The sequence below is a fragment of the Homalodisca vitripennis genome, chromosome 5 (assembly GCF_021130785.1).
Source record: "Homalodisca vitripennis isolate AUS2020 chromosome 5, UT_GWSS_2.1, whole genome shotgun sequence".
NCBI classification, from domain to species: Eukaryota; Metazoa; Arthropoda; class Insecta; order Hemiptera; family Cicadellidae; genus Homalodisca; species Homalodisca vitripennis.
In genome coordinates, this window is record NC_060211.1 from 39427777 (window position 1) to 39453495 (window position 25719).

Here is a 25719-nt window from a genome sequence, read left to right on the forward strand (position 1 = left end):
AAACTTATAGGTACAGTTTGAATGAAAGAACTAATGAACTTAACAAACTCGTCTGTGATCACTGTGAACAGTCTGGTGGATGTATTGCATTACTGTGCAGTACTGCAAAATCCTTGCTCAGAGACAAGGACGTAGCCAGCGAGGGAGTCGAAGGGGTCCGGACCCCCCCAAGTTTCCAATTTTTCAATCACCTTTTTAGTAAACGATTATAATTATTTAAATAATTCATTATTACTGTCATGTACTGCTGAAAGTACTACGTTCGCAACAAAGAAACGGGTCAAGAACTTGTTAAGGAATAAAATGGAATAAAATATTCTCTGTCCACTACGGGAAAATATCAGTTGTCTGGATCCTCCCCCCCCCAATGTTTTCCTGGCTACGTTCATGCCCAGAGAGTTACTTGGAAATGTTCTGCTCTAATCAATTAAATTAGAATATTGATTAGGAATTGGGCGTTTTTTGTATCAACACTATTCCACAAAACTGTTTATTTTTTAACAAATATTTCACTTAGAAAATTAAAGTAGTTTTTACACTTATAAAAATTGCCACAGGCATAACGAACTCCTTAAAGTAATGATTTTAATCTGTATAAAATACTTCAACGAAACAGTGACTTACTTATCATCCTTACAAATCTCACTCGGTGACATCTAATTGCATCAAAATTCTTGAAATTATCATGGAATATAATCATTATATTGGGATCATAGAAGAGACGAGTGAACGTCTGGTTTTGGTTTTCAGAGCCAACCTTGCTGCTGGCGGGGATGACGACTACGACCCTGGGGACTACCGGGACTTCGTGGACGGTCTGGGGTGAGTGTCTTCTAGAAGTTCAGCGTACCAGTCAATTAATTACAAATTTAAGTATCCATTTCAGTACATTCGGAAACGTATATTTTATGCTAAGCTGTTTCACACCTAAATCCATAGTTAACCTCTTCAGCAGGTATGGCCATTTGGGCGCATTAGCTTTAAAATTTACCTAAAATTAAGTATTTTGGTCCTCATCTGTAATAAACGGCCAGGCGGGCCAAACAACATCGTATAGGTATAAGTTGTCAAACACCGTTTGCTATTACTGAACTATTTTCTAGTCTACTTGTAACAGGAGATTTTGTGTCTCCACGATGTGATTCAAGTGTGTGCTTCTTCAATTTTGAACATGTGTTAGATGCAGTTTTTATGTGAGTATAAAGAAGGGAGTTTTGTTTTCTGGCGTTTTATACTTTATTTTGTCGAGGCATTTTAATATTTTACAACAACAATGAGTAAACTATGAGTATGAGTATGGTTATGAGTAATTATAAAAAGAATTTCATTCAATTAATAATCATTCAATGTTAACGTGCCCATTTAGGATTTTAGAATACATGTGGTCATTTTTAAATTGTACACAATCTGTTTGTTTTATAAAAATTTTAAATATTTTTTTATTTAGAGCTGCATTTTTGTTACAATATTTTCAGCCTTTTTAAAGTTTTACAGAAACATAAGTTCTCTGTTTTAATGGCTACTATCAATCTAGACTAACCAACTGACGCTTTAAATGAATGTTTGTGTGTTTGTCCTTTATGGAATCGTACACTATTTGACCGATCATTATGAAAATTTGAATGTATATGTACTTTTCGACGGAGAAGGTTTATATGCTATACTCATTTATAAAACTCACCACGAGGTGGCGCTGCAAAATATAAAAGTTTTCAAAGCGCCTGCACATTATAAACTGCAATTACGAGACAGTTACGTATATTAATTTGCCAAAGACTATTTGAAGGCACTAAGTTAGAATATATGTTTGTCTTTATGAACTTAAAGCTTGACTGTTAGACCGCTTTATAATAAAATAAATGTACGTGTATAATGGCTATATAATAAGCAAACACAGATTTTCTTGATCGTGACAACAAGGCAAACTCTACATCGGTGTTAGAAATATAATGCACTTGAACCAGATGTGCAAACACATGGCCAAGGCTTACGTAAAGCGTGCGAAGCCGCGGGAAACAGCTTGTAGTTTATATTTTGAAATATCAACGACATAATTATGTTTATGAACTAGTTTTATTGAACGTACTAGGCATATGAAGAATGGATGTGTAAAGCTTAAACCAAATTCGCCTCTAAAAAATTATGTTGTAGATCGTGTAGGCCTACACTCGTACCGCTGTCATGTTAGATATTGTATGTCACGAACATTTGTTACGGCCGCTATATTTAAAGTCTTTTACGATATCCAAAAAGATGTGAGAACATAATCTGTTGTGTGAATGAAAATACTAAGATCTGTTTAGGTTTTGCACTATGCATCTACCTAGCTATCTTTATAATCTTATGAAATATCGGGAAATGTATATGAATAATAGTTGAATTAGATTTCTTACAGGTATAAGTTTAATATTTGTTATATGTTGTGAAATAACTGAGGTATACAATTTTGTATTAAATCGCCTAACATCTTTAAAAGAGGTTTAATTTTAAGATACTGGACTTAGGGCAATATAAGTAATATTTCTGTATCAATTTTGGTTAGCGTTTCTTATGGCAGTTGTGGTGTACTCTGGTGATGCTTTTATGTCACTATAAACCTCTCAAAATTTGGGAAACCCCAACAAAATTGGTTATACAAGAACTTTGGAATATTTGGTTACTGTAAATCATACAATGATGCTGAAAATGACATGGGAATTCTAAAATAAACTTTGAGCTTTGTTGAACTATACCTAACAGTTGAGATATAAATATTCTATTTTGAAACTTTGAACGGTTGTCATTTTGAAAATTTAATAGACAAGTAACCATAAAACCGATTTAAGTTATAGTTTTATACATTTTCATCTTGTCGGGCCATATTTTAGGTATTTAATTTGCACAAATGGAGACGTCAATGTTTAACATTTATGAAATAAGGTTGTGCAACAAACATATTAAAGGCTATGTATTATTTTCATAACAAGAGGGTCAGCGATAATGCAAAAGACTTTCAAGATTCTGACTTGACAGTGATGATTGCAATAAGCAAATTTGTTTATCAATAGCGAAGCACATACTAATGAATAATAATATGACACATCTCAATCATTACAATTCGTCACATATTTGAATATCATATTAACATAGAACTGAAGTTCGTAATGCTGTTTAATTTTACTATAGAATATTAATATATGATAATGAATTTAGTATTTTAGACATGCGGGGATGAGAAGATTTGAAATACAACAATAAAACAGTAACAAAATATTTCATTTCATAATAAATCTATCAAATTAATAATACTAATTCCTAGTGGAAAGGAGAAATACATTCAATAAAGGTTGAATTATCTTTATGACGGGAAGTACTCTAACAACTCCAAACGATCTCATGGCTTTTAAACTCATATCAGGATTTAAGAAGTATCATACCACTCAAGTGTTTGTGCTTTCCCTGTTACTGTCAATAACAACTCATTTTAATAGGGCAATGTCTCATATGAGTATTTTTCCGTATTTTCAAGACATCGATTAAGTAATTGATATCTGTGTCAAGAGGGTAAATGGTAAATGATTTTCAGTTGTATTTTCAGTTCGCTTCGCATTTATTCTCAATTCAAATACATTTCTACCGCCTAGACGTGTAATTGATTTTTTTTATCATACTCTACTAGCAATGACAAATTTTATATCGTTATGCTACTATATTAATGTACCGTAAAACGTGTATTTGTGGTGATGCTCAGAACAACATTACAATATTCTCAGTACTTATCATTTGGTTATCGACTAAATATCTAGTGATATTTTATCTCTGATATTTAGAATTCGCATTTTATTAAATGCGTTTACTTGCATGATGGTACAGTTTTTTTTGGCTCGGTAAAGTGTAATACATATTTCCAGTGCTTAATTTCTAAAATTTTAGGTGTGGGAACTCTTAAAGCGGGAAGCTCAGACCGGTGGGTATGGAATACACCCCAGGAAGGAGGGGGGCCCTCACCCAGGAAAACTTTTGAAAATTATAACTGTAAACCTTTGTTTTTAGGCCACCCAGACATAATAGTACATTCATTTTTATAAAATACCAAGTGATATTTTAATGCTGTTTATTTTCTTTAAGGTGCTTGATTAGGATGTAAGAAAATAAAAACATGAATTTAAATTATTGAGTTTACTCTCTACTCTACTCTACTCCATTAACACCTTGTTGCCTACTTTAAATTTCCCAGAAATATTTGGTTTGATTTCATTGACCATTTTGTTTGAATCAATGAAGCTCGCCAATATTAATTTTTTAATGAATGGTAAAATAAAAACAAATTGGGCCTTATTCACAGTTTTATTTATACACATTACAGTAGTAATAATAATACATATTAATATGTAAATGGATGTTTGTTAATATAACAGCTTTTTTACAAGTTTGCATATTTTACAAAAAAATTGCATACCTTATGGGTACAAAACAATATTAATACATTCAAAATAAACCAACTTCTTGGAAAGGAAAAGGAAGCGTTTAATTACACACAAAATAAATGACACACAGAGTGGAGTAACACGGTTTCATTTTTTAAAATCTAGTGTAGTTTTAAAAAGTTAAGGTTGATTATTTTATTTGCTTATTAGTTATTATAACAAATATGTACGGATTTGTAGTATAATATTGTAAGGCAATGCCAAGACTGTTGGTAAACTTAGTTTTAGTTGTTTGTTAATATTTTAAAGTGAAAACTACAAAAGAAACAAAACAACAATACACAAAACTAACTGTAAGTACAAAAAAGAACTCAGAAACTTGAGTTCAGAACACAACTATAAGTTAGGCATAGGCTAGTTATTTTAATGAAAACTTAATGTTCTGAAATTCTAAAAGATATTTAAAAAACAGATTTAGGAAAAAAGTTCCCACAATGCAATGCTGTCTTCATGGTAAGTTTTCTGCCCTCGTTGTTTTGACTTGGTGTCAAGTGCAGAATGGTGTCCCTTCGCCAGCCAGGTTTTGACGTGTCGCTCGGGATTGTATCTAGCCACAGGAGGTCCTAGGAGCCTGATCCGCAATAAATCGCAAACAGTGCTAATGTAGAGTGAAGATCTAAGAGGAGACATAATTAGATTCATTGCAGAAAACCCACGTTCACATTCAGCACTAGACACTGCAATACTATTTATGATGGAAATCAGTTTCTTAAACGACGGCGGTTGCTCTAGAATAGTAGGTTTCTCTCCACTTAACATAGGCTTCAGTCCCTGCTTGAAGTGTCTGAAGTCTCTAATTATATCCTGAGAGCTGCTAATCTTAAATCTATCGCAGATTCGCTGGATCTCACATTCTCCGTAGGTGATGGATAAGTCTTTTGGCCAATACATGGGGTGGATCATTTTGATGTCATTCATGATTTTGGTGTAGTGTTCAGCCGCATTTGAAGATGATGATAGCAACCTTGAAGTCAAGTTGTTAGCGAGGCTCCGATAGAACTGTTTTTCTGGAATACTGGGTATCTTGGATCTTACACAAAGTTTAACATCTTGAAACATCAAATCGTCAATAGCAATTTTAGCTTCCACTGAACGTCTACCCATGTTTTCAACTCGGTTTTCAAACACTTTGATTAACAGTGTTACATCACTGTGGGCTTGGATAAGGTTGAGGCTTGATTTTTGAAGCTGTAAGGACAAATCCGATAACTCTTCTAGAGCATCGAACATCAATGGCAGGTTGTGTACAAAAGTTGTAGAAGATAATGTACTACAAAGCCCTTTGTAAGTTGAACGTTGCTTCGAGTCCCTTTGTTTGTCTTCAGATGCTTCAATGAAATGATTGTACAAAGCTTTAAAATCTGTCCAAACTGCTTTCACCGCCATTAAGCTGGAGGCTACCCAACGAGTATCTAAAACACGGCCGATTTTCAACATTTCCTCCTCTAGTCCTTTAGCAACTTCTGCCAACTCCCTGCTGTTTTTCGGTGAACAACTAAACATGTTTCTAATTTTATTCATGAATATCTTAAAATGATTGATTCCAGCTACTTCTTCTATGGAATCGTGCACGGCAAGCTCTAAACGATGGTTCAAACAATGCCAAATGAACAAGTTGGGGAACGTTTCAGTAAGCTGTATAGCAAGGCCAGATTTCTTGCCTAGTAGCACTGAAGCACCATCACAAGTTAGAGCAATCATATGGTCTTTCATGAATTCAAAGCTTAGACCTAATGCTTGTAACTGATTTAAAAGTTCTTGTAATATACCAGCTGATGTTGTGCTATTTAGCTCAAAAAGTGTTAAGAACACTGTCATAGGGTTTTGCATTCCCTTTAGAACAGTTCTGATATAAACCACCAAAGCATTTTTGTTTGAAACTGAAGTGGCTTCCATCCAAAAGCAGGGAAAATTTAGAGTCTGACTTGATTAGGCCATTTATCAAGTCTGATTTCATTTCATCAGAAATATGATGAATTATATTGGAGCAAGCAACATTTGAATGTAGGATTCGCCCCATATCTAAGCCATTCATTATTTGAAGATCAATTTCAGTTTCAAACTCAAAAAATGGCCTATTTAGTTTAGCTTGCTTATAAGCCGTGCGGAAAATGCGCTCAGTTACAATCTGCTGCTCTTTATGCATAGAAGCAACAGCTTTTTTCATTGTATCTTTCTTAGCTTCAAAGAGTATTTTTTCAGCTAAAGAATGAGCTCGAGACCCACGGTGTAAAAATATCTTTTTCCTAAGAGAGGATTGCTGGTCTTTTTTATTGTTTCCATAAGCGGTAACAGTTCCTAAAACCCACTCTTCGCTAATCTTTAGGCCCTTCGTTTTCTCTGCACCTAGAGTACTCACACTACGGCAAACGTTGCAACCTAGTTCTCTGTTCACAATTAACCATGGATTTTTTAGCTTTAAATTCAACAATTTGTTCTTCAGACCAACAAACTGGCTGTTCACCCCTATTAACAAAATCATTATTTTCATTACTAACCTTAGCTTCGTCTGCATCAGATCCCAAACCCACCAACCTGGATACTATTTTGACCGACGAGGAAGTCGAAGGGGAATGGTAATCGCAATTATCCTCATTGATCCCGATTGCGTCTTCTTTTTTATCTTGATCAACAATTGAAGTTGTAGTCAATGCTTCCGAACTGCAGTTCTCATTATTCGCATAACCTTTTTGTTTCTTAGGGTTAGGTTTAAAGAAATCAACAATTTTTCTGGTAGTCATAGTCAATTAGGAAACTATTTAGCTGCACCAGCACTAATAAGCATAAACACGAACACAATCAACGACCTGCACCTCAAAAACGAACTTAAGCGTGATGGGATGCGATGCAACTTGTAACTTAAACGCGAAACACACCAAGGTCAAGTCAACGGTGCGCCTGAATTAGCACCCCCTGGACATAGCACCCCCTCGCTACTGACGTCATTTTGACGTCACGAAAGGGGGTGCTAAATCAGCACAGTGTCCGTGTCCAGGCCCTGAATAAGCACCCCCTTCGAATACGGGGGTCCTAATTCAGCGCCTCGACCTTGTTCATGTGCTGATTTAGCACCCCCTTCGAATAGGGGGGTCCTAATTCAGCGCCTTGACCGTGCTCATGTGCTGATTTAGCACCCCTTGAATCTGGGAGCTGCTAAATCAGCGCCGTATTGATGAGATGAATAATTACCCCAACGGAATATAATAATAAACGTTTAACCATATTGCGATTTATTTTCAATAAAATAAAATAATATATATATATAATTATATATATATATATATATATATATATATATATATATATATATATATATATATATATATATATAATAATTTAAATATATTGCAATGAGTATATTTACTGCATTGTTGTGGTTTACTTAATATTTAAAAAACAAACAGTTCATTACCAATTATAAAAATACTATGCATCAAATATACTTAAGTAAAAAACTAGGTTCTAGGCATTCAAATACAGGTTTATTTTAAAGTAAAAGTAATTTGAAATCGTGGTACGAACAACGCAGAAGAACTGATATTGCGTAAATCCGGCATGTGTAATAAATATACATGGTCAGAGATTACATCAACCTATTAACCACTTTAAAAACAATTATTTATTTATTTATATTTTCGAATACCAATCAAAAGCGGGAAAATTTAGAACCGTGAAATTGTAATTTCACGGCTAAGAGCCAATTATTTTTAAGGATGCATCATAAACTCAATTATACTATTTAAACTGAATAGTATAATTCAAACACACTTGACAAACAATTTAAATATTATTTTATATCTACAAGAATCAATATCATTAAGTTATATCCATATTAATTAGTTCAACTATAATTTAAAAAAAAGTTGAAAACAATGTTAAAACACGTAGCAATAAATATACTACCGTATTTTCAAAAGCGTTATTGCTGTCAAAACATACATTTATATACTGAGTATTATGGATCTACATTGCTCAATTTCCCCTCTGTCGGTTAGTGTGCGTTTTTTTCTTGTTAAAAATGGAATATCTTGGAAAATCTAAAAGGAAAACCTACGAGGTTCTCAACGAGTAGGTCACAATACAAAAATCGAGTAAACGGCAGCTCCAGATTATCTTATGCCAATCGTGCTCACATTTTAGTCCCTTCATTTAAAGTATACAGGAAATACATTAATATCTGTTGCCAAGCAACTTTTTTTCTAATAAATTAAAAACTACTAGAGATATTGCAAATGTATCAACAATGAACGCCTTTATGAACAATGAAGGACAAAAACAAATATCTTAATTAACAATAATAAACTGTTGTATTTATCATAAAGCTTCAATTTATTCACAATATATGTGAAAAAAAAACTAAATAAAGTGACTAGGTTATCTGCTATATATTAAGAATAATAAAGAACAAGAAAAATCGTACAGTAATATTCAGACAATAATGCTTTTATTGATTACAAAATCAAAGATAAGCGGTTTTATTGAAAATACAACTGATTGTCGCTTGACTAAATTTTCGTAAATAAATATGTCCTAAAACAACAGGTATTAAAATAAATTCATTAAACATCAAATATATGATTCTATTCTATCCTTAGATAGGCCTGAAACATGTATTTCAAATGATTTGCATAATAAATCACAAAAATAAAAAAAATAGGAATAAGATACTCTAAAGCTGATGTTAATATGTTTTCACGAACCATGTTTTTTTACAGTAAGGATGCTCTTAATGAGTTATTTATTATTAGTTTGAAATAGTATTTGAGTAATTAGATTTGTGATACAATCCACGATCAGATTTATTCTTGTATACCTGCTGGATTTTAAGAAATTCAAAGTTAATCAGATTTAATGGCCGCCATTTCGAAAGTATTAATGAATATTGTTTATAACTGGCCCTATTACCACAAATATTTCATCCAAATTAGGTAGGATTTGTTTATTCGTTTTAAGATATTAAAGCGAATTTGTATATAAAAAACACATACAGACTGACGGATAGGAAACTAAGCACTAAAGATCTATTTCCATATTCTGAAATTCGTTTGCCAAGACCTGAGCTGTATCGGTATATAGACTTGTCCTAAGAATTACAGGACACTCTGTACATACAAATGTTATAGAGAGTGTTCCACAACCTCTACCAATATTTTCAGACATTATTAATGGGCCAAAGGCAAAAACAATCTTATTCACCTTTCTAAAACTCAATAATTACTCAAATAGCCACAATTTTGTTTTGCTTTTGTCTTTTTTACTTTACTATTCATATTTGATGGATTGTTTAGGTTAAAATTTTGTATATACCTTTATAACCTTAAGGAATAATTACATCAACAATTTAAAATTTTTACAAGCTTTATTTTCAAAATAGTGATTTCTAAAAGATCTTTAAGCGTAAAATCTTAAAAGCGATATATGGTAAAAAAAAGATCTAAATTATTACACAATTTAATAAAAAAATCCAACGATACCAAGTTTTAAAAATTGGTTGTGAAATAAGGGAGATAGTTTGTTTTTTTAAACTAATTACTGTTTTTTAAAACCAATAACCAAACAATATCCGCCTTTATTATAAATGACAGCATTGAATATGGACTGCAACAATCAGCTGTTTTGATTTTAGTTTCTTTAATCAAGTGATTTTAACATTACATTGCTGAACTGTGATCATAATATCCTTAATTATTTCTAAACAAAGTTTCTTTTGATTGAGAAGTCAGAAAAAACACTCTAATACATGTTGATTACCTAGACCAAAAATTAAAAATGTCTTTATAGTTATTATATGTCTATTTAATATTTTGTTTTTAAATGGAAGACCTCAGACCTACTTCTGGCTTGTAAATTTATACGGAGTTTGTAGATATGCTATTGATTACGGTTTTAAACGTAGATGCTTAAATGTACCAGTAAAGATTGTTAAGTTTTTACTATTTTACTATTTGTTAAGTTTGTTCTAACCGAGGTTTGAAGATTTTGTTCTACGCGGAAAAAAACATTAAAAGACATAAAAGTTTACTGTATACAAAATGAAATATTATGTATATTTGTATAGTATTTTTTTATTATTAATGAAGTAATATTTTATACTTCTATACATCTGTTTACTACCTAGTTTACAAATCAGTAATAAAAATTACAACGAATTGAAAATTAGAGTGTAACAAAATTCATTACACTTTCCGATATAAATAGCCTCAAAATAAAAGTACAGCTAAGCTGAAGTGTAATTTAAAATTTTACCTTTTTGTAGACGCTTTATTAAAGACTTCACTGAGATTTCACTCTTCTTTTTACAATATTGTAAGAATGTTCATCCTTAAGTTTGACAGTTCCAGATACATGGGGTTAGAAGTACACGTCTGACTAATGTAACACACAATAGTTAAATATTCTTTAATTGCATACAAAAAAGCGATGATTTTCAGTTTTTGTCCATACATCATTACCGTGTTCTACTTTATCTTTTCTCTTTACTCGTGTAGAAGTCTCCGTTACCTTGAGAGTATAATATGCCACACCTTGGGCCTGTACACTCAAACATTGTTTAATTTCTTCTTATATTTTTTACGAAATTTCATCAAACAAATTCACTATACATAATAAGTTATGTATTAATATAGGAATAACAACTGAGAATAACATCGATATTATTACTCAACCACTCGATACGGTCACATCTGTTCTGAATAGTAGGGTCGGTAGTGCACGGACGGGTTTCGTCAGCTTCGTCAAAATTATGTGTAGACCTACAGTCCTACAATCGATATTTGCTGGTTGATTTCACTCTGTAATTTGGTAGAAGGCCAATATATAACTAGCAACGATGTTAAGGCAAAAATAACGAGGTTAAAGTTTTTAAATGTTTACTAGCTGATACCCGCCCCTTCGTACGGAATTTTTTTAGAATAACTGGTACGTCATAGACATCTCCTTCATGTCTTTAAAAAAATGGCATACTACTTATGAAATAAATTATGGTCATTGAAAAATATTCCAATTTTAATTTCAATGCGACATTCCATGATTTTTTGAACTGATGTTCTAAAGTAATTACAAATCACGATCCCTTCTTTCCTATAGTACTGTAGGTAATAAAAGATATATGATCCACATTTGAAAATAGGGTTACTCATAAAAGGAGCAACAAAACATATATGTGAGAATACTTTACATGTAATAGTTGATATCACTTAATATGAAATTGCCAATATGAATTATGTTATTCATTCTCGTAATATGACACTAATTATCATCGATACCGTTAGAAAAAGTAATATAATCGAGGGTATAATCTTTACCAGAGGGATATATCTGCTAGAAGTAAGATAGACAGAAGTAGACCAAACATTTTTTTTACATTAACTAATTAGGAAGAAACCTTTGCGGATTAATATACTTCATCCTTAGCTACCAATGCCTCATCCATAAGTTTGTTATCACAGTGTTAAGTTCATAAACTAATAATGCATCTTCAAGTTGTAGCCTCATGTGAAATGTACCTTTCTTCCGACTCAGCCGGAAGGGATATTGTGTATTTGATGTTTCTATATATTCCTTTAATCATGAAAAATAGTTAGGCATAATTCTATAGAGGATATTTTACACGTACGCAATAGTAATACTTATGGGCGTAACCTTGAGATATTTTTGTGAGTACCATTCTACGGATTTTTGTGTAGTGTTAAGTCTATGTAGCTGTTCCATTGTGCAGATGATTCACTGTCCACCTAATAGTGCATAAGATAAAAAATTATAATCTAGTTTCTTACTGCAGATGGTTACGAGTAATTATTTAAGGGCAGGTACTGAAAAATTATTTCTGTAATAAATGACAAGTCAAAAACTGTAATTTTCAAATTTCATCTGTTTCATTCCATAAAACCTAATTTTGAAATGTAATTAAAATTAAATATGAAACAAAAATGCCACAGAGAAAAATTCTATACTGTGTGACAGTGAACTATTTTGCCTAAAATATGAGCCTAAATTGTTTACAAAATTATATTAGTTTTTTAAATTCGAGTTAATTAAACTAAAAAAAGAAGACTCCATTTCCGTGAAGGTATTAAATGAAATAAATACTTTAATTATGGATTCATATACAAATAACATAGTTTTAATTATATGTAGAAACATGTTTCATTGAGTTTTCACGATTGGGTTAAGCTTGAACTGTTAATGCTCAGTGAATACCCTTAACTAGACTATGAGTAGATCTTTCATTGGTATGGACGCCCAGTCCTGAACAATAAAAATGACACAACAAAGATACTAGACTAATTGTGTATAAAAACCATAATTACATTTTACCTTCCGTAATATTCCAAAAATCGACTCAAAAATAGCTTTTACTTTCACAAAAATGTATAACTGTAGATACAGCAGTAAATATCTTATATTCGAGAGGAAAACAAATTATGGTATTTTTATAGTATTCTTATAGTTGATATGAAAGAACTTAATATACAATAATACAAATCTTATATCTCAAAAGAATGAATCCATACATCTAAATTAAGACAGCTAATTAAAAATAAAACAAGAGCAGCATTTATCATTAGTTTTAATTTGTCTCTAATAACTGTATACTTGTAATTAAAAAACGTAAAGGGAAAAGAGCCTACATGGGCTTTAATGATCTGTGCGTAGAGAATTTTATGTTTTTTTAATATATATTTAGCAGTGCGTTAATTAAATTTACAAACATATTAACTGAAAGAATAAACTGAAATAGAATAAATGAAGGATATGATTTAATTAATTCTTTTAATAGGTGATATATAAAACAAATTAAGAAAGCAAAGTCATGAGTGAAAATTATTACACAAATATAACAATGCGTGTGAGAGGGAGGAGTGCCAAGGTCTATTAGCCTTGTTAGTCGGAGCATTATTATGTAATATTAAGTCTATGGCAATTTTTAAGAGAAAGTAGCCATATTTGATTATTATATTATTTAATCGTTCATCGGAAATTTCAAAACAATCGTAGATATTAGCTTATAAGTGGCGGCGTCACAAAAATCCAGATAACAACTATTATATTTATGATTGAATTGAATATGTAAAAGATAAATATCCTTTTTGCTGGTTGAATGCTAGGGGGTGCTAATTCAGTGACTGAGCCATGTCCATGCGCTGAATAAGCACCCCCTTGGAACAGGGGGGTGTTAATTCAGGGCCTCGACCATGTTCATGCGCTGATTTAGCACCCCCTTGTAGTCGGGGGGTGCTAATTCCGTGCCTGGTCCGTGTCCGTGCGCTGAATTAGCACCCCCTGCCGTGACGTCAGAGCCCGAGGGGGTGCTTATTCACGAGCTCCTCACGTGTGGAATTTAATGGGGTGATCAACCGAGGCGGAGAGAAAGAGTGGGGATGGAGGGGCCCCTCCTGCCAACTACAGATAGCCCGTGTATTAGAATAGTGGAATTGGCAGTCCGCGCGTTCTCGCTCTGTACTCATCTGAATTTAATTTAGTTCAGCACCTGGCAAACCTATTAAAATGTATCACTGTATTTTCAAACCCCTTTCCGTAGTTTAGTACAGCATACATATATTTAAATTACATTTTCAAAGCTGGATGTTGCAGGATGCAGCACAATTTAATTATTGCAGGCAATCAATGTGACAAGCCTCTTACAATGTACCACTGTGTTTTTAGCTTTTACTCTGAATTAAACACATTTCAGTAATTTGGTACAACAACATATATATATATATATATATATATATATATATATATATATATATATATATATATATATATTACATTTTTAAAGCTGGATGCTGCAGGACTCAGCGCAATCAAATTTATTTCATTAAACCTTGATTTTACAACGTAATTAATGGCAGGCAATTACTCTTGTCTACATACAAATAAACCAATACAACGGAGTATCGAAAGACCCAAAAAGACGTAAGGAAGTCTAATGTAACAAAGTAACCTCGTTACATTCAGTGGCGTAGCTATAAAACAGACAGAGAAATATATTGCTATTGCTATAAGTTAAACTTTGATCGTAATAATTAGAGGTTACTAAAATATGAATACTTAACAAAGTGTTTCAAATACTAAAGTTCTCAAAAGAAAATACGATAAGATATCAAAGGACATGCCACAGAAAGGAGATATGAGTCAACCAACACTGCAACTCTGCACCTGGCGTAGAAACGCTGGCTTGACTTATCAACTATCCAGTCACTTCCGTTTCATCCCAAATTGGACTGGTCTTCCCTCCAAAATTATAAATAGCTCAGAACTAACAATCAATAATTTTCAGAACGTCTCATCGGACAGTAGCAGTGGTGTGGTGTGTGTACTACACCTACACACACACACACACACACACACACACACACACACACACACACACACACACACACACACACACACACACACACACACACACACACACACACACACACACACACACACACACACACACACACACACACACAAGTTTCTTTTTTAATCTTTTTTAATACCCTTAGTTTATTACAGCTATAACATAACTCTTATTACAGATTTTGTAGTGTAATTATTAATTTATTTACTACCAATTAAGGACTCCACATTATAATATGTTGCTTTTGCCCTATTAATTTGAATATATTCCAATAGCACAAAAAGATTATGACATTTTATTCGTTGTGCACCATCTCACATTTTGTAAAGTGTCTTTGGAGTTATAAAGAAAGTTCAATATTAATATAATTAATTCGATATAATTTCTATGTTTTGCACATATGTTCGGATATAAAACGACTCATTAATTCGTATATAAAACGACTCATTAATTCGTAAGATAATAGAAATCAGAACCGTTCCGAACTGAGGTCGCTATCAGCCGCATGTACAGAGTTTGTCAGGAATTTTCGGGATTTATCGGTACTGCTCGGCTCTGCTCGGCTCTGTCCCCACTCTTTCTCTCCGCCTCGGTTGATCACCCCATTAAATTCCACACGTGAGGAGCTCGTTGCTTATTCCAGGGGGTGCTAAAGCAGCGTCCCCAAGTCAACTAGTCAACACACTTGTGATCACTGGGGCGGTGGCGCGGTGAAGGAATGGAGGGGGAAAGGAAGGGGGTGGGGTGGGTATTGCTTTGTTATTGAGAGGCGCAGCCGCGCATGCGCGAACTAGGATGACTCGCCCGTCACCTTCCTCCTGCCTGATTCCGTGCAAGACTCATCACAGCACAGCTCACAACTGCTTGTACGGGCGCTTACTATCTGCTTACGAGTCACTCGCAAACAAAGCATAGCATAATATTGATCCTACCTACAATTTTTTTTAACTAAAACTTGTACTCGTAGTTTTAAAAGCGTTCCCTTGCGTTCCGGCACTCTTGGGAGGTAAGGGAACGCCGTTCCCTTGCGTTCCCACTGAAATTAACCACTGTTTATTTCCAATTTGGAGATCCCTTAAACTAAGTACATATTCAACGTACTTTAACGTCCATTATTAAACTGCTACGAACCGAGAACACATACCATAAATGCATATTGTGTTTCGATTAATTGTGGAAATTGAAAAATATTTGTTATATTCCACAACAATCCACGCATACATATGAAATAATACGCACGGCAAATACTCCACCAAGCTCGGAAGCTCGTGGCTTATAGTGAGGTTTTGTCTGCACATATGCTTTGATAATTATTGTGAAAATTCTCCATATTATGTCCAACCCTGTCCAACTCCACCAAGCTGGGAAGCTCGTAGCTTATTGTGAATTATTGTCAGCTCATATGCCTTGATAACTACTGGGAACAATCTTCATCTTATACCCAACCCTGTCCAACTCCACCAAGCGCGGAAGCCCGTGACTATTTACGAGGTTTGTCTGCACATACGCCTGGATAATTATTGAGAAACATCTTTATATTAGGTTCAACCCTGTCCAACTCCACCAAAGTCGGAAGCTCGTGGCTTATTGTGAGGTATTGTCTGCACATATGCCTTGATAATTATTGGAAAAATTCTCCATATTATGTCCAACCCTGTCCAACTCCACCAAGCTCGGAAGCTCGTGGCTTATTGTGAGGTATTGTCTGCACATATGTCTGGATAATTATTGACAAAAATCTTCATATTAGGTTCAACCCTGTCCAACTGCACCAAGGTCGGAAGCTCGTGGCTTATTGTGAGGTATTGTCTGCACATATGCCTTGATAATTATTGAAAAAATTTTCATATTAGGTTCAACCCTGTCCAACTCCACCAAGCTCGGAAGCTCGTGGCTTATTGTGAGGTATTGTCTGCACATATGTCTGGATAATTATTGACAAAAATCTTCATATTAGGTTCAACCCTGTCCAACTGCACCAAGGTCGGAAGCTCGTGGCTTATTGTGAGGTATTGTCTGCACATATGCCTTGATAATTATTGAGAAAATTCTCCATATTATGTCCAACCCTGTCCAACTCTACCAAGCTCGGAAGTTCGTGGCCTATTGTGTGCTAGTGTCTGCACATATGCCTTGATAATTATTGGAAAAATTCTCCATCTTATGTCCAACCCTGTCTAATTTCTCCAAACTCGGCCTTTGTGAGGTGATGTCAGTACATTCGCACATTGGGAAAAATCTCCATCTTATGTTCAACTCCACCAAACTCGGCAACTGGTGGCTTATTGTGAGGTGTTATCAGCACAAAATAGTCATCCGTAGTCATTATAATGAAGTGTATTTAGTAAATTAATTTATTATGATATACATATTATGATAAAGTGGTACATATACGATGATACTATAATCCTCTTGTCTTTAACATCTTGTGTAGATTCTAGACCTGTACTGTATAATCTGTCGATGTTTCAGAACTATGGGAGCCCTGTTTCACATGATCAAGGGAAGTCTGGGTTCCGGAATATTGGCGATGCCAATGGCCTTCAAAAACGCAGGACTCTGGGTTGGGCTTATTGGCGCCTTTCTCATTGGTTTCCTCTGCACTCACTGTGTTCGCTTATTGGTTAGTGATATACATTTTTTTTTTTTACTAAAAATGTTAATTTTTTTTAATTATCAAGGTTAATTCCAGTATCCTTGCAAAAGCTCGTCACAAGAACAGGGCTTAGGGATTTCTGAAGTGGAGTCTTAAAAAAGAATTAAACTATTATGGCATGAAATTTCAATTTTATAGAGGGTTATAATTCGCTATCTGCAGACTGAAAATTGAGGATCCCGTTGTAAAAGTTGTTTTGACTAAAGCGCCGCCTCGGGAGACAAGCGATTAGGCGTTGTATAATCTGTGATAGTGTAATCAGCAGTAATCCTGGTGTTATCGCCCGTTTACCTGATAAACACGTGTTTATCCCACATCTGGTGCTAGTCTGCTACCGCACGGCACAGACTCCATCAATCAAAGTCTTATCTGGAACTGATTTTAATGTGAGTGCATTGTAAAGAATTTCAAGATTCATGATTAAATATATCCGTGGGATAAATATTTACTGAGAACCTGAATAGAGCATTTAATCGTCGTCCGACAGGCCCTGTCAGGCCCATTCAGGTTCTTATTTTTCATAATTGTTGACTGGTCACATCTACAATTATATTTTAGACGAAAAATTGTTTACCGAGAAGGAAAATCTCATTTATAATCATGATTCTGAATTGATAAGAGATTCATAGAGGTTGTAATACTCTTCTGCCTCACTGCTGAAATAAAAGAGATTAGCTTGATTGTTTTGTTTATAATTTGTTTGCGCTCTGTAATACAACATTCGAACATTCATCGGTTTCGTGAAAATCCTATTAGTGATACAATATGATTTTAGGAGTTTCTATTGTTTAACACGTCATTTGTTGATTTCTAACTAATAGAAATAGCGTTAGAGTATTATAATCATAATATATTAGTGTTCCTAATGCGGTTCTAACCATCCAATGTTTCAACAGGAGGTTCATTGGACATCCTCCCCTAACTAAAATGTCTAGATCCCACAAATACGATGGACTTTGGAAGGAATCCTCACGTCCGCATCTTTACCCTGATCTCTGAGCTAAGAGTCTAGCCATCGATAGCTTTAATGAAGCCATCATAAAACAGCCTTCCCTTACTAAAATGTTTGGATCTTTCAAATACGACGGACTTTGGATGGAATCCCCAACTCCGCATCTTACCTCGATTTCTGAGCTAAGAATCCAGCCATCAACAGTTATAACAGAGCACTGATCAAACATCCTTATGAGGATGCTGAGTTGCCACTAATATCCTAGATTACTTATACAGCCCATGTGAGAAGTCAGGTCACATTTTTCTGCAATCATTCTAGAAGCAAGCGGCCTTCAACAGAGACATTGAGTGTAACCTTGAAAAATTTAATTGGAGTCAGAGAGCGAATGGGTTTTTAATGACAGACTGTGACAATAAATATGCACTCACGCATGGTATTTTATTTTATTGTGTTGAGATTTCGTACAGTAGTTGTTTTAACTTCTCATGCAACTAAGGTTGAACCCTGTGGTCATGAAGTAAAACCATTTTTTCTTTAGTAACATTAATATCTTTGGAGAACATATGACATATTAATGAGATCTCGTATTATTTACAAATAATGTTTAGAGGTTTTTTTTGTACAAATCTGCAGTCTAACATTTCCTGGAAAATCTATAAATACTGAGTATCAATCCATGTTCTATTTGACAATGGTTATAATAATATTAGACACTAGGCATGGTACACTTCGGACAATTCTAATTAGAGCATATCCAATGAATAACATTGATTTTATTAACTAAAAAATATTTTAAGAGTATATCTTTACCAAGTCAACATGACTTATCGGCGAGGGCACACACAGTGTTCAAGAAAATTTACATTTGTAACTTACTATTTCAATATTATCATACTTTAAATTTACAAAATTTTGAGTAGTCGTGGTGCAAGCAAACATACCTAATATAAAAAATAAGTGGCAGACAATAAATTTAATGAAAATACATACAAATACTAAATACATATTCAGCAACAACATACAAAGATTAAGTTTACTCAGAAAATGAATAACATAATGCAGACTATAAAGATAAACGGATAATAAACTCTAAATTGAATAACAATAAAACACAAGGTTAGTAATAAATAAAAAATATAGACTTATGTTATTACACTATGCTAGACTTAATTTTGAATAGTAGTGCACAAACATGTATAAAATAGTAATAAATAACAAAAATAGGAACTTAATAAGAAATATGTATTAAATGGCATGAATGTAATAAATTATGTAAATTCAATGATGTGTTTAGCTATTTGACAGTCTGAATTGGTTTAAAAGATAACTGCGACAGTAATGTTTTTTGAGTGTAAAAAAAATTGATTTCACGCAAAATGATCAAAATATAAAACCTGAAGTGAGAACTTGTAAAACTTTTATTTAGATTTTGAAGTGTTAATGTATGCATGCGTATGTTCGAAAAATGTCATAGAGGTCCATCATAATATATCATAAATTCTTTCAATAAGAAAAATTTATCTAACACTTTCATTTTTAAAAGCCATGTGTAGATGCTAGTTATTAATAATAAATAGAAATATATTATTAATAAATAATAACACATTTAACATACATTGTTTGGTGTTAAAGATAAATAATCACTGAAAGCTTTTTTCATCACTAAAAACAAACTACATTTAATTTGTATGTACTTTAAGAATGCTAGAAGCCTGTCCCTTTAGCTCGTATGTGTCCATAGTCTGTTTTGGAGCAGTAGGGAACTCCAGAAAGTCAATGTCTGTAAAGTTCCCTAGGTATTGGGTTTATATGCGTTAAGAAAAGAAAAGTAGAAAAGTGTTCCCTTTATCAAAAGACGTCCTTACATAATTGTACTTTATTTTTAAAATAAAAATTAATACATTAAACCATCTATTTTTTCTATAAATAACAACGAAAACAGGTTTGCGCTCTTCAACCAAACTGCAACTTAAAAATTACTAATTCGGAAAATTGTGATTCGTTTAAGACTAAATTTTATACAAGACAGTTATAACAGCACTCTCTTTAAATATATGCAATTTTAGAGATACTAAAAAATTATTATTAGATTACCATTTCAAATTTTAATCTCGACCAGACGGTTCATAAAAATTGACATTGGTCACGTTATGGAGCTCTTAAAGTTATTATTTCGGACCTGTAGTTGTGTACACTCCTGTTTGAAACAATTTTTTATATAGATTTAATTAAGTAGGAGTTATTAATATTCAGCAGACCTGCACCTTCTCGATGGAGCGTGCACACCACCATACTGCCGAGGGCGATCATCACTGAACCCCTAATGTTTAACTCTGTATATTTGACCATTTCCTATCACCGTAGTAGGCTTAACAGGCAGTAGTCATTACTAAATCAAAGTCATTTATGCTCACTGGTCAAGCTTTAGCCAACCAATATACAGTTCTGCGACCCTTATAAGCAGACAGTTTTATTGGCAGTTTAGTTTTGACATATTTTTTGACTGAAGTTCTTATCCACATCCAGGACGAAATATTTCAAGCATTTTATTTAGTTAACAATTTTAGACGCGGTGTAAACCGGAAACAGTTTAATAATAGAGTATATAGTCTGTGAAATTGTATGTATTATACTATTAATATTTAGAAAGTAGCCTAATCCGAAATTCAACGATTGCGTTAGTGATTGTTTCTACAGTTTTTGTTTTTTGCTGAGTTTCATCATATTTGTTCCTATTTGGTCAGGCACTGTGTTCACAAGTTCTGTCGAAGAGAACGAGACAGCCGAGTCTGGGGTTCGCAGAGACAACGGAAGCAGCGTTTCTGACGGGTCCCGAAAGATTACGAAAATATGCAGCGCCAGCAAGGTAAATTTTAATTTATCCAGATTTGCTAAATATATCTTAACCAACTATTTTTGGTTTGGTCTTATTCTTGAGTTACCCTCAGTGGACTGCAATCTAATAAATTCTATAGACATGTTAGAGAGTACCTACTTCGATAGATACAAATTGTAGAAGTCTTTCGTGGAAAGAAGACTGGCCCCAAGAATGATCAATGCGGAATGCCTGAGGCCACTTTATTTCCGTAAATCGTTTTAGTATTTTCTCCAAGGATACAAAGTGTGTTATAACACACAGTGATCATGTTACTAGCTATTTTTACAAATATGCTCAATAAATTCCTTCAACGCATTCACGATGTATGTTTGTGTTACAGGGAGATGGTGAATATCGGCTTGACGATCACGTATTATTTTGGAGTAACCGTGTATATAGTTTTTATCGCTACAAACTTTAAACAGGTAATATACAGCGGCAATATACTATTCTTGTGTTCTGTTGATGTGTGTAGAAAAATAAAGAAATAATACTTTTAGTTATGATTTTTGTACTTTTGATTATTTTGGCGCTAAGGTTTTGCTTATACAATTAGTGATAGATGTTCTGTCATTGAAAGAATATTTACTATATTCAACAAGCATTCTTTCGCATTCTCTTTACTTTTTTTGAATGAGAACAAAAACATATCCTTCCACAATTTACTAAAATTTTCCATTAAAAAATGGCCAAATCGGATATCCTGATAAATTAAAATGGCAGGGATTAAATAAAACCACATACACTGTTTGGTATACTATATGTTTAAACAATTAATTTAATTGTTTTTTTCTTAGCAATTGATTCAAAAAGGGAGAAATTAGCACAATTTTACTTGGTAAAATAATGAAATATTAATAGCAATAATGTAACAGAAGGAGAAAGATTGTTTTAAATAGTCTCAAACATAATTTTATGTCTGAATTTCAAACACTTTATCAGAAAAAAGTGTCTGACTCCTCTCGGTTGCGTAACCATTTCTTACCTTTAATACATTATGGCATGTCGTAGAAAGCATTCCTTAATTTTGTAGATTGTTTAATTTTATATTACCAGAAAAAGTAACGACGGACATCCTAATTCATGTAAATGCGAAAGCGAGTTTATTTATTTGTTACACTTTTAAATAATAAACTGTTCAGCCAATTATAGGCCTACTGAAATTTTACATTCTTAGTATTCCTGGTTAACATATAGGCATAGGCCTAATCTTATTTAGAAAATATCTACAGGCTATGCCCTTCTGGTCTGTAAAGTTGCGAAAATCCCATTTTGGTCTCTAAAGTTGCATTACAACAAACACATATTGTTAACTAGCTATTTCCCGCGGCTTTGCACATTTTTCGTAAGCTTTACCCGTGCATGTGCTGAATTCTGGTTAAAGTGAATTATATTTTCAACGCCGATGTAGAGTTTGCCTTGTTGACACGATCAAGAAAATATGTTTATGTTTATAGCCATTGTACACGTAAATTATAAAGTGGTCTAATACTCAAGCTTTAAGTTTAACCAGAAATGTATCATAGAGACAAATATACATAATAACTTAGCGCCCTTAAATAGTGTTTGGCTATTTAACGTACATAACTGACTTGTAATTGCAGTTTATAGTATGCAGGCGCTTTAGAAACATCTTTTACAGCGCCGCCTGGTGGCGAGTTACATCAAAGGGCATGGCATATAATAAACCTTCTCCATGAAAAGGTACATATACATACACATTTTCATAATGCTTGGTCAAATAATTTACGATTATATAAAGGAAATACAGACAACATTCATTTATATATAGAGAAATTGAAAAATTCTTTTAAATGTAATCAACTGCTCTGTGTAAGCATTGTTTTATGACAGCACAACCATTGTGTTTAATTAATTAACGAAACTTTTATTTAACATCAATTTATTTGAATTTATAGCCTTGGACGCACAGAGTAAGCTTGATAGTAACACTATTCTTATTTTATCCGTTTCTGCAACAGCTGTTAAGCACAGAATATCATTTCGAAATACAAAAAATTACAAATTTTATTGAAAATATATTTTAAATTGTACAATTTAACAATTATTAAGTATGGATGTTATTAAGCTGGTCAGTACTGTAATGCAGGTATTCAAGACAAATTTTTTTATCATTTTTATCAATTTAATTTTATTCTAATATTTTGCTAAAGTTAAATACTGCTTTAAATCCCATTTTAGTTACTTTTTGACAGAAGTACAGACATGTGTATGTATGCAGGGTGTTCAGTAAAAGTGTTCAAATATTTTAAGATTTTGTTCTATACATAAAAATTAGCAAAAAGTTCATTTATGTATGTATGTTCTAAAACCTGTAGTTTTCCGTTTATCTGTTTGTATGTGTTTATTATAAAAACATATATCTTTTGAACTAGTAAAGTTATGAAACTTGAGAATTTTGTTAAAATTTAGTAGGCCTTTTTGAAAATAAAATATTAATAGTATCATTTTACCCGTTTCAAAATGGCAGACGTTTAAATTAATCTATCAAAATAACACAAAACCGATTAACGTCCACCATTGGGTTAAAGGATTGCGTTAATATTTTGTTTTCAAAATGGTCTACGAAAGTTTAATACAACTCCCAAGTGCTATAACTGTATCTTCACTGGTTTAGAAAATATAATTTTTTTATAAAAATCACACACAGACAGTAAAAATAAGGGTTTTAGACGATACCTTTAATTTTTATAATATGTACAACAAAATTTTAAAATATTGGAACATTTTTACTGAACAGCCATTATATATTTTCTTGATTGGTTGACTAAGCTATTTATCATTACATGTGAAGTTAGGTCCTTTCTTACACTCAACCTGTAACATCCTGTCCTGTTCTTGATCGGGGAAACTATTTATATTAAAAATATTATTACAGATATTACAAAAAATATTAAGACAGGGTTAAATTATGTACACTTTGTGATACATTTTCTTGATCGTTTCAACAGGCAAACTCAACATTAGCGTCAAGAATATAATTCACTCGAACCAGAAATACTTGTACCCTTGCAAAGCCTACAAAATTGCGTGCGAAGCCGCGAGTGACTGGTAGACCCTAGTATCAATCTCGTATTTTACATACTAGTTCTAACAGGAAAATTATGCAATTCTTGATGTTTTTTATGATGCAGGTGATTGACAACCACTTAGGCATCGACCTGAACATCCGCCTCTACATCGCGATGCTCACTGTAGTCCTGATACCCATCGGGTGTATCCGGAAGCTCAAGTACCTCGTTCCCCTGTCCTTCCTCGCCATCGTCTTCCTCATGTTCGGCTGCGGCGTGGTCCTGTACGAGGTCTTTGCCGATATACCCCCTCTCTCCTCCAGGCCCGCCTTCAACTCTTGGAAAAACCTTCCACTGTTCTACGCCACCATGTGTTTCGCCATCGAAGGGGTTGGAACGGTAAGAGTGGATATTGATTCTGATAGTGGAAATGTCAGTATTACTGAATCAAATAAACCGTACCTCATTAGTTTTGGAATTACATCAAGATATTTAGTACCCGTTACAATTTATAAAAATGAAGATGTGATCTTCGGGTTCTAAGGATTAGCAGGTCCTAACCGTGTAAGAGGAACGCCATCTTATGACGAAACACATCACTTCATGCCTTATGGGCTCCATGCTCAAATCACAGGTTACTTCATGTGGCTGAAGTCGTCGTTCCAAAAAGTTTTCGTTTTTATAAGTATACTTTAACTTTAATCTCTTAAAGCTATGATGATATCAACCAAATGAGATCAGTAGTCTACCCTGTAATCTAAGAATGGGTCTCAGAAAAGGACCGACATTTTAGTCACCTTACATCATATGTTATAGATATAACACAAGACTGATGTATAGTACGTAAACCTTTTTATTGATATAAAGAATTGAATTTTCAAAAGTTGAGAAAATAACAACTGTTAGTTTATCTACCCTTAGATTTCTAGTAGTTGCAATGCGCCTATGTAAATTTTTAAATTCGTTTTATACTCAACTTATTGGCTCTGTAATATTTTTCTACAGCTTCGTCACTCAAAGGTTTATCCTTGAAGTCATGTTTGATTAAGTTTCGTTTGGTTTTTCTAGCACACCAAGAAAGGTGAAAAATATACTCTACTACTCTACCTCGTATATAGAGAAAGAAGATATTGTAGTATATAAGATATAGCTGGAATTTTAAAAATGAGAGAGAATTGCCAGGAGTATATATTTATGAACAATAACGCTATGATTTTGTCATGAAAAATATAAATTAGCTGTAAAATTCTTTCAGCGTAGTTTTAGGTAAATTTTGTACAAACAAAATCAGCCAATGGCAATTCTCAAGTGGTAGGTAGCACTTAAGAAAAATGTCTACATAACCTCATCGAACATGACCCTATATAGAACCAAAACCAAA

General features: G+C 33.3%; 1 protein-coding gene across 1 annotated transcript in view; it reads left to right on the forward strand.

The window, feature by feature from the left end:
• LOC124362036 (proton-coupled amino acid transporter-like protein pathetic) overlaps positions 1-25719 on the forward strand; it is a 77351-nt gene that overhangs the window by 46845 nt on the left and 4787 nt on the right. Inside the window, exons 3-7 of the mRNA XM_046816188.1 lie at positions 751-822; positions 17290-17440; positions 21173-21294; positions 21647-21731; positions 24462-24737. Of these exons, the coding sequence (XP_046672144.1) occupies positions 751-822; positions 17290-17440; positions 21173-21294; positions 21647-21731; positions 24462-24737 (706 nt within the window). The remainder of the gene's footprint in view (positions 1-750; positions 823-17289; positions 17441-21172; positions 21295-21646; positions 21732-24461; positions 24738-25719) is intronic.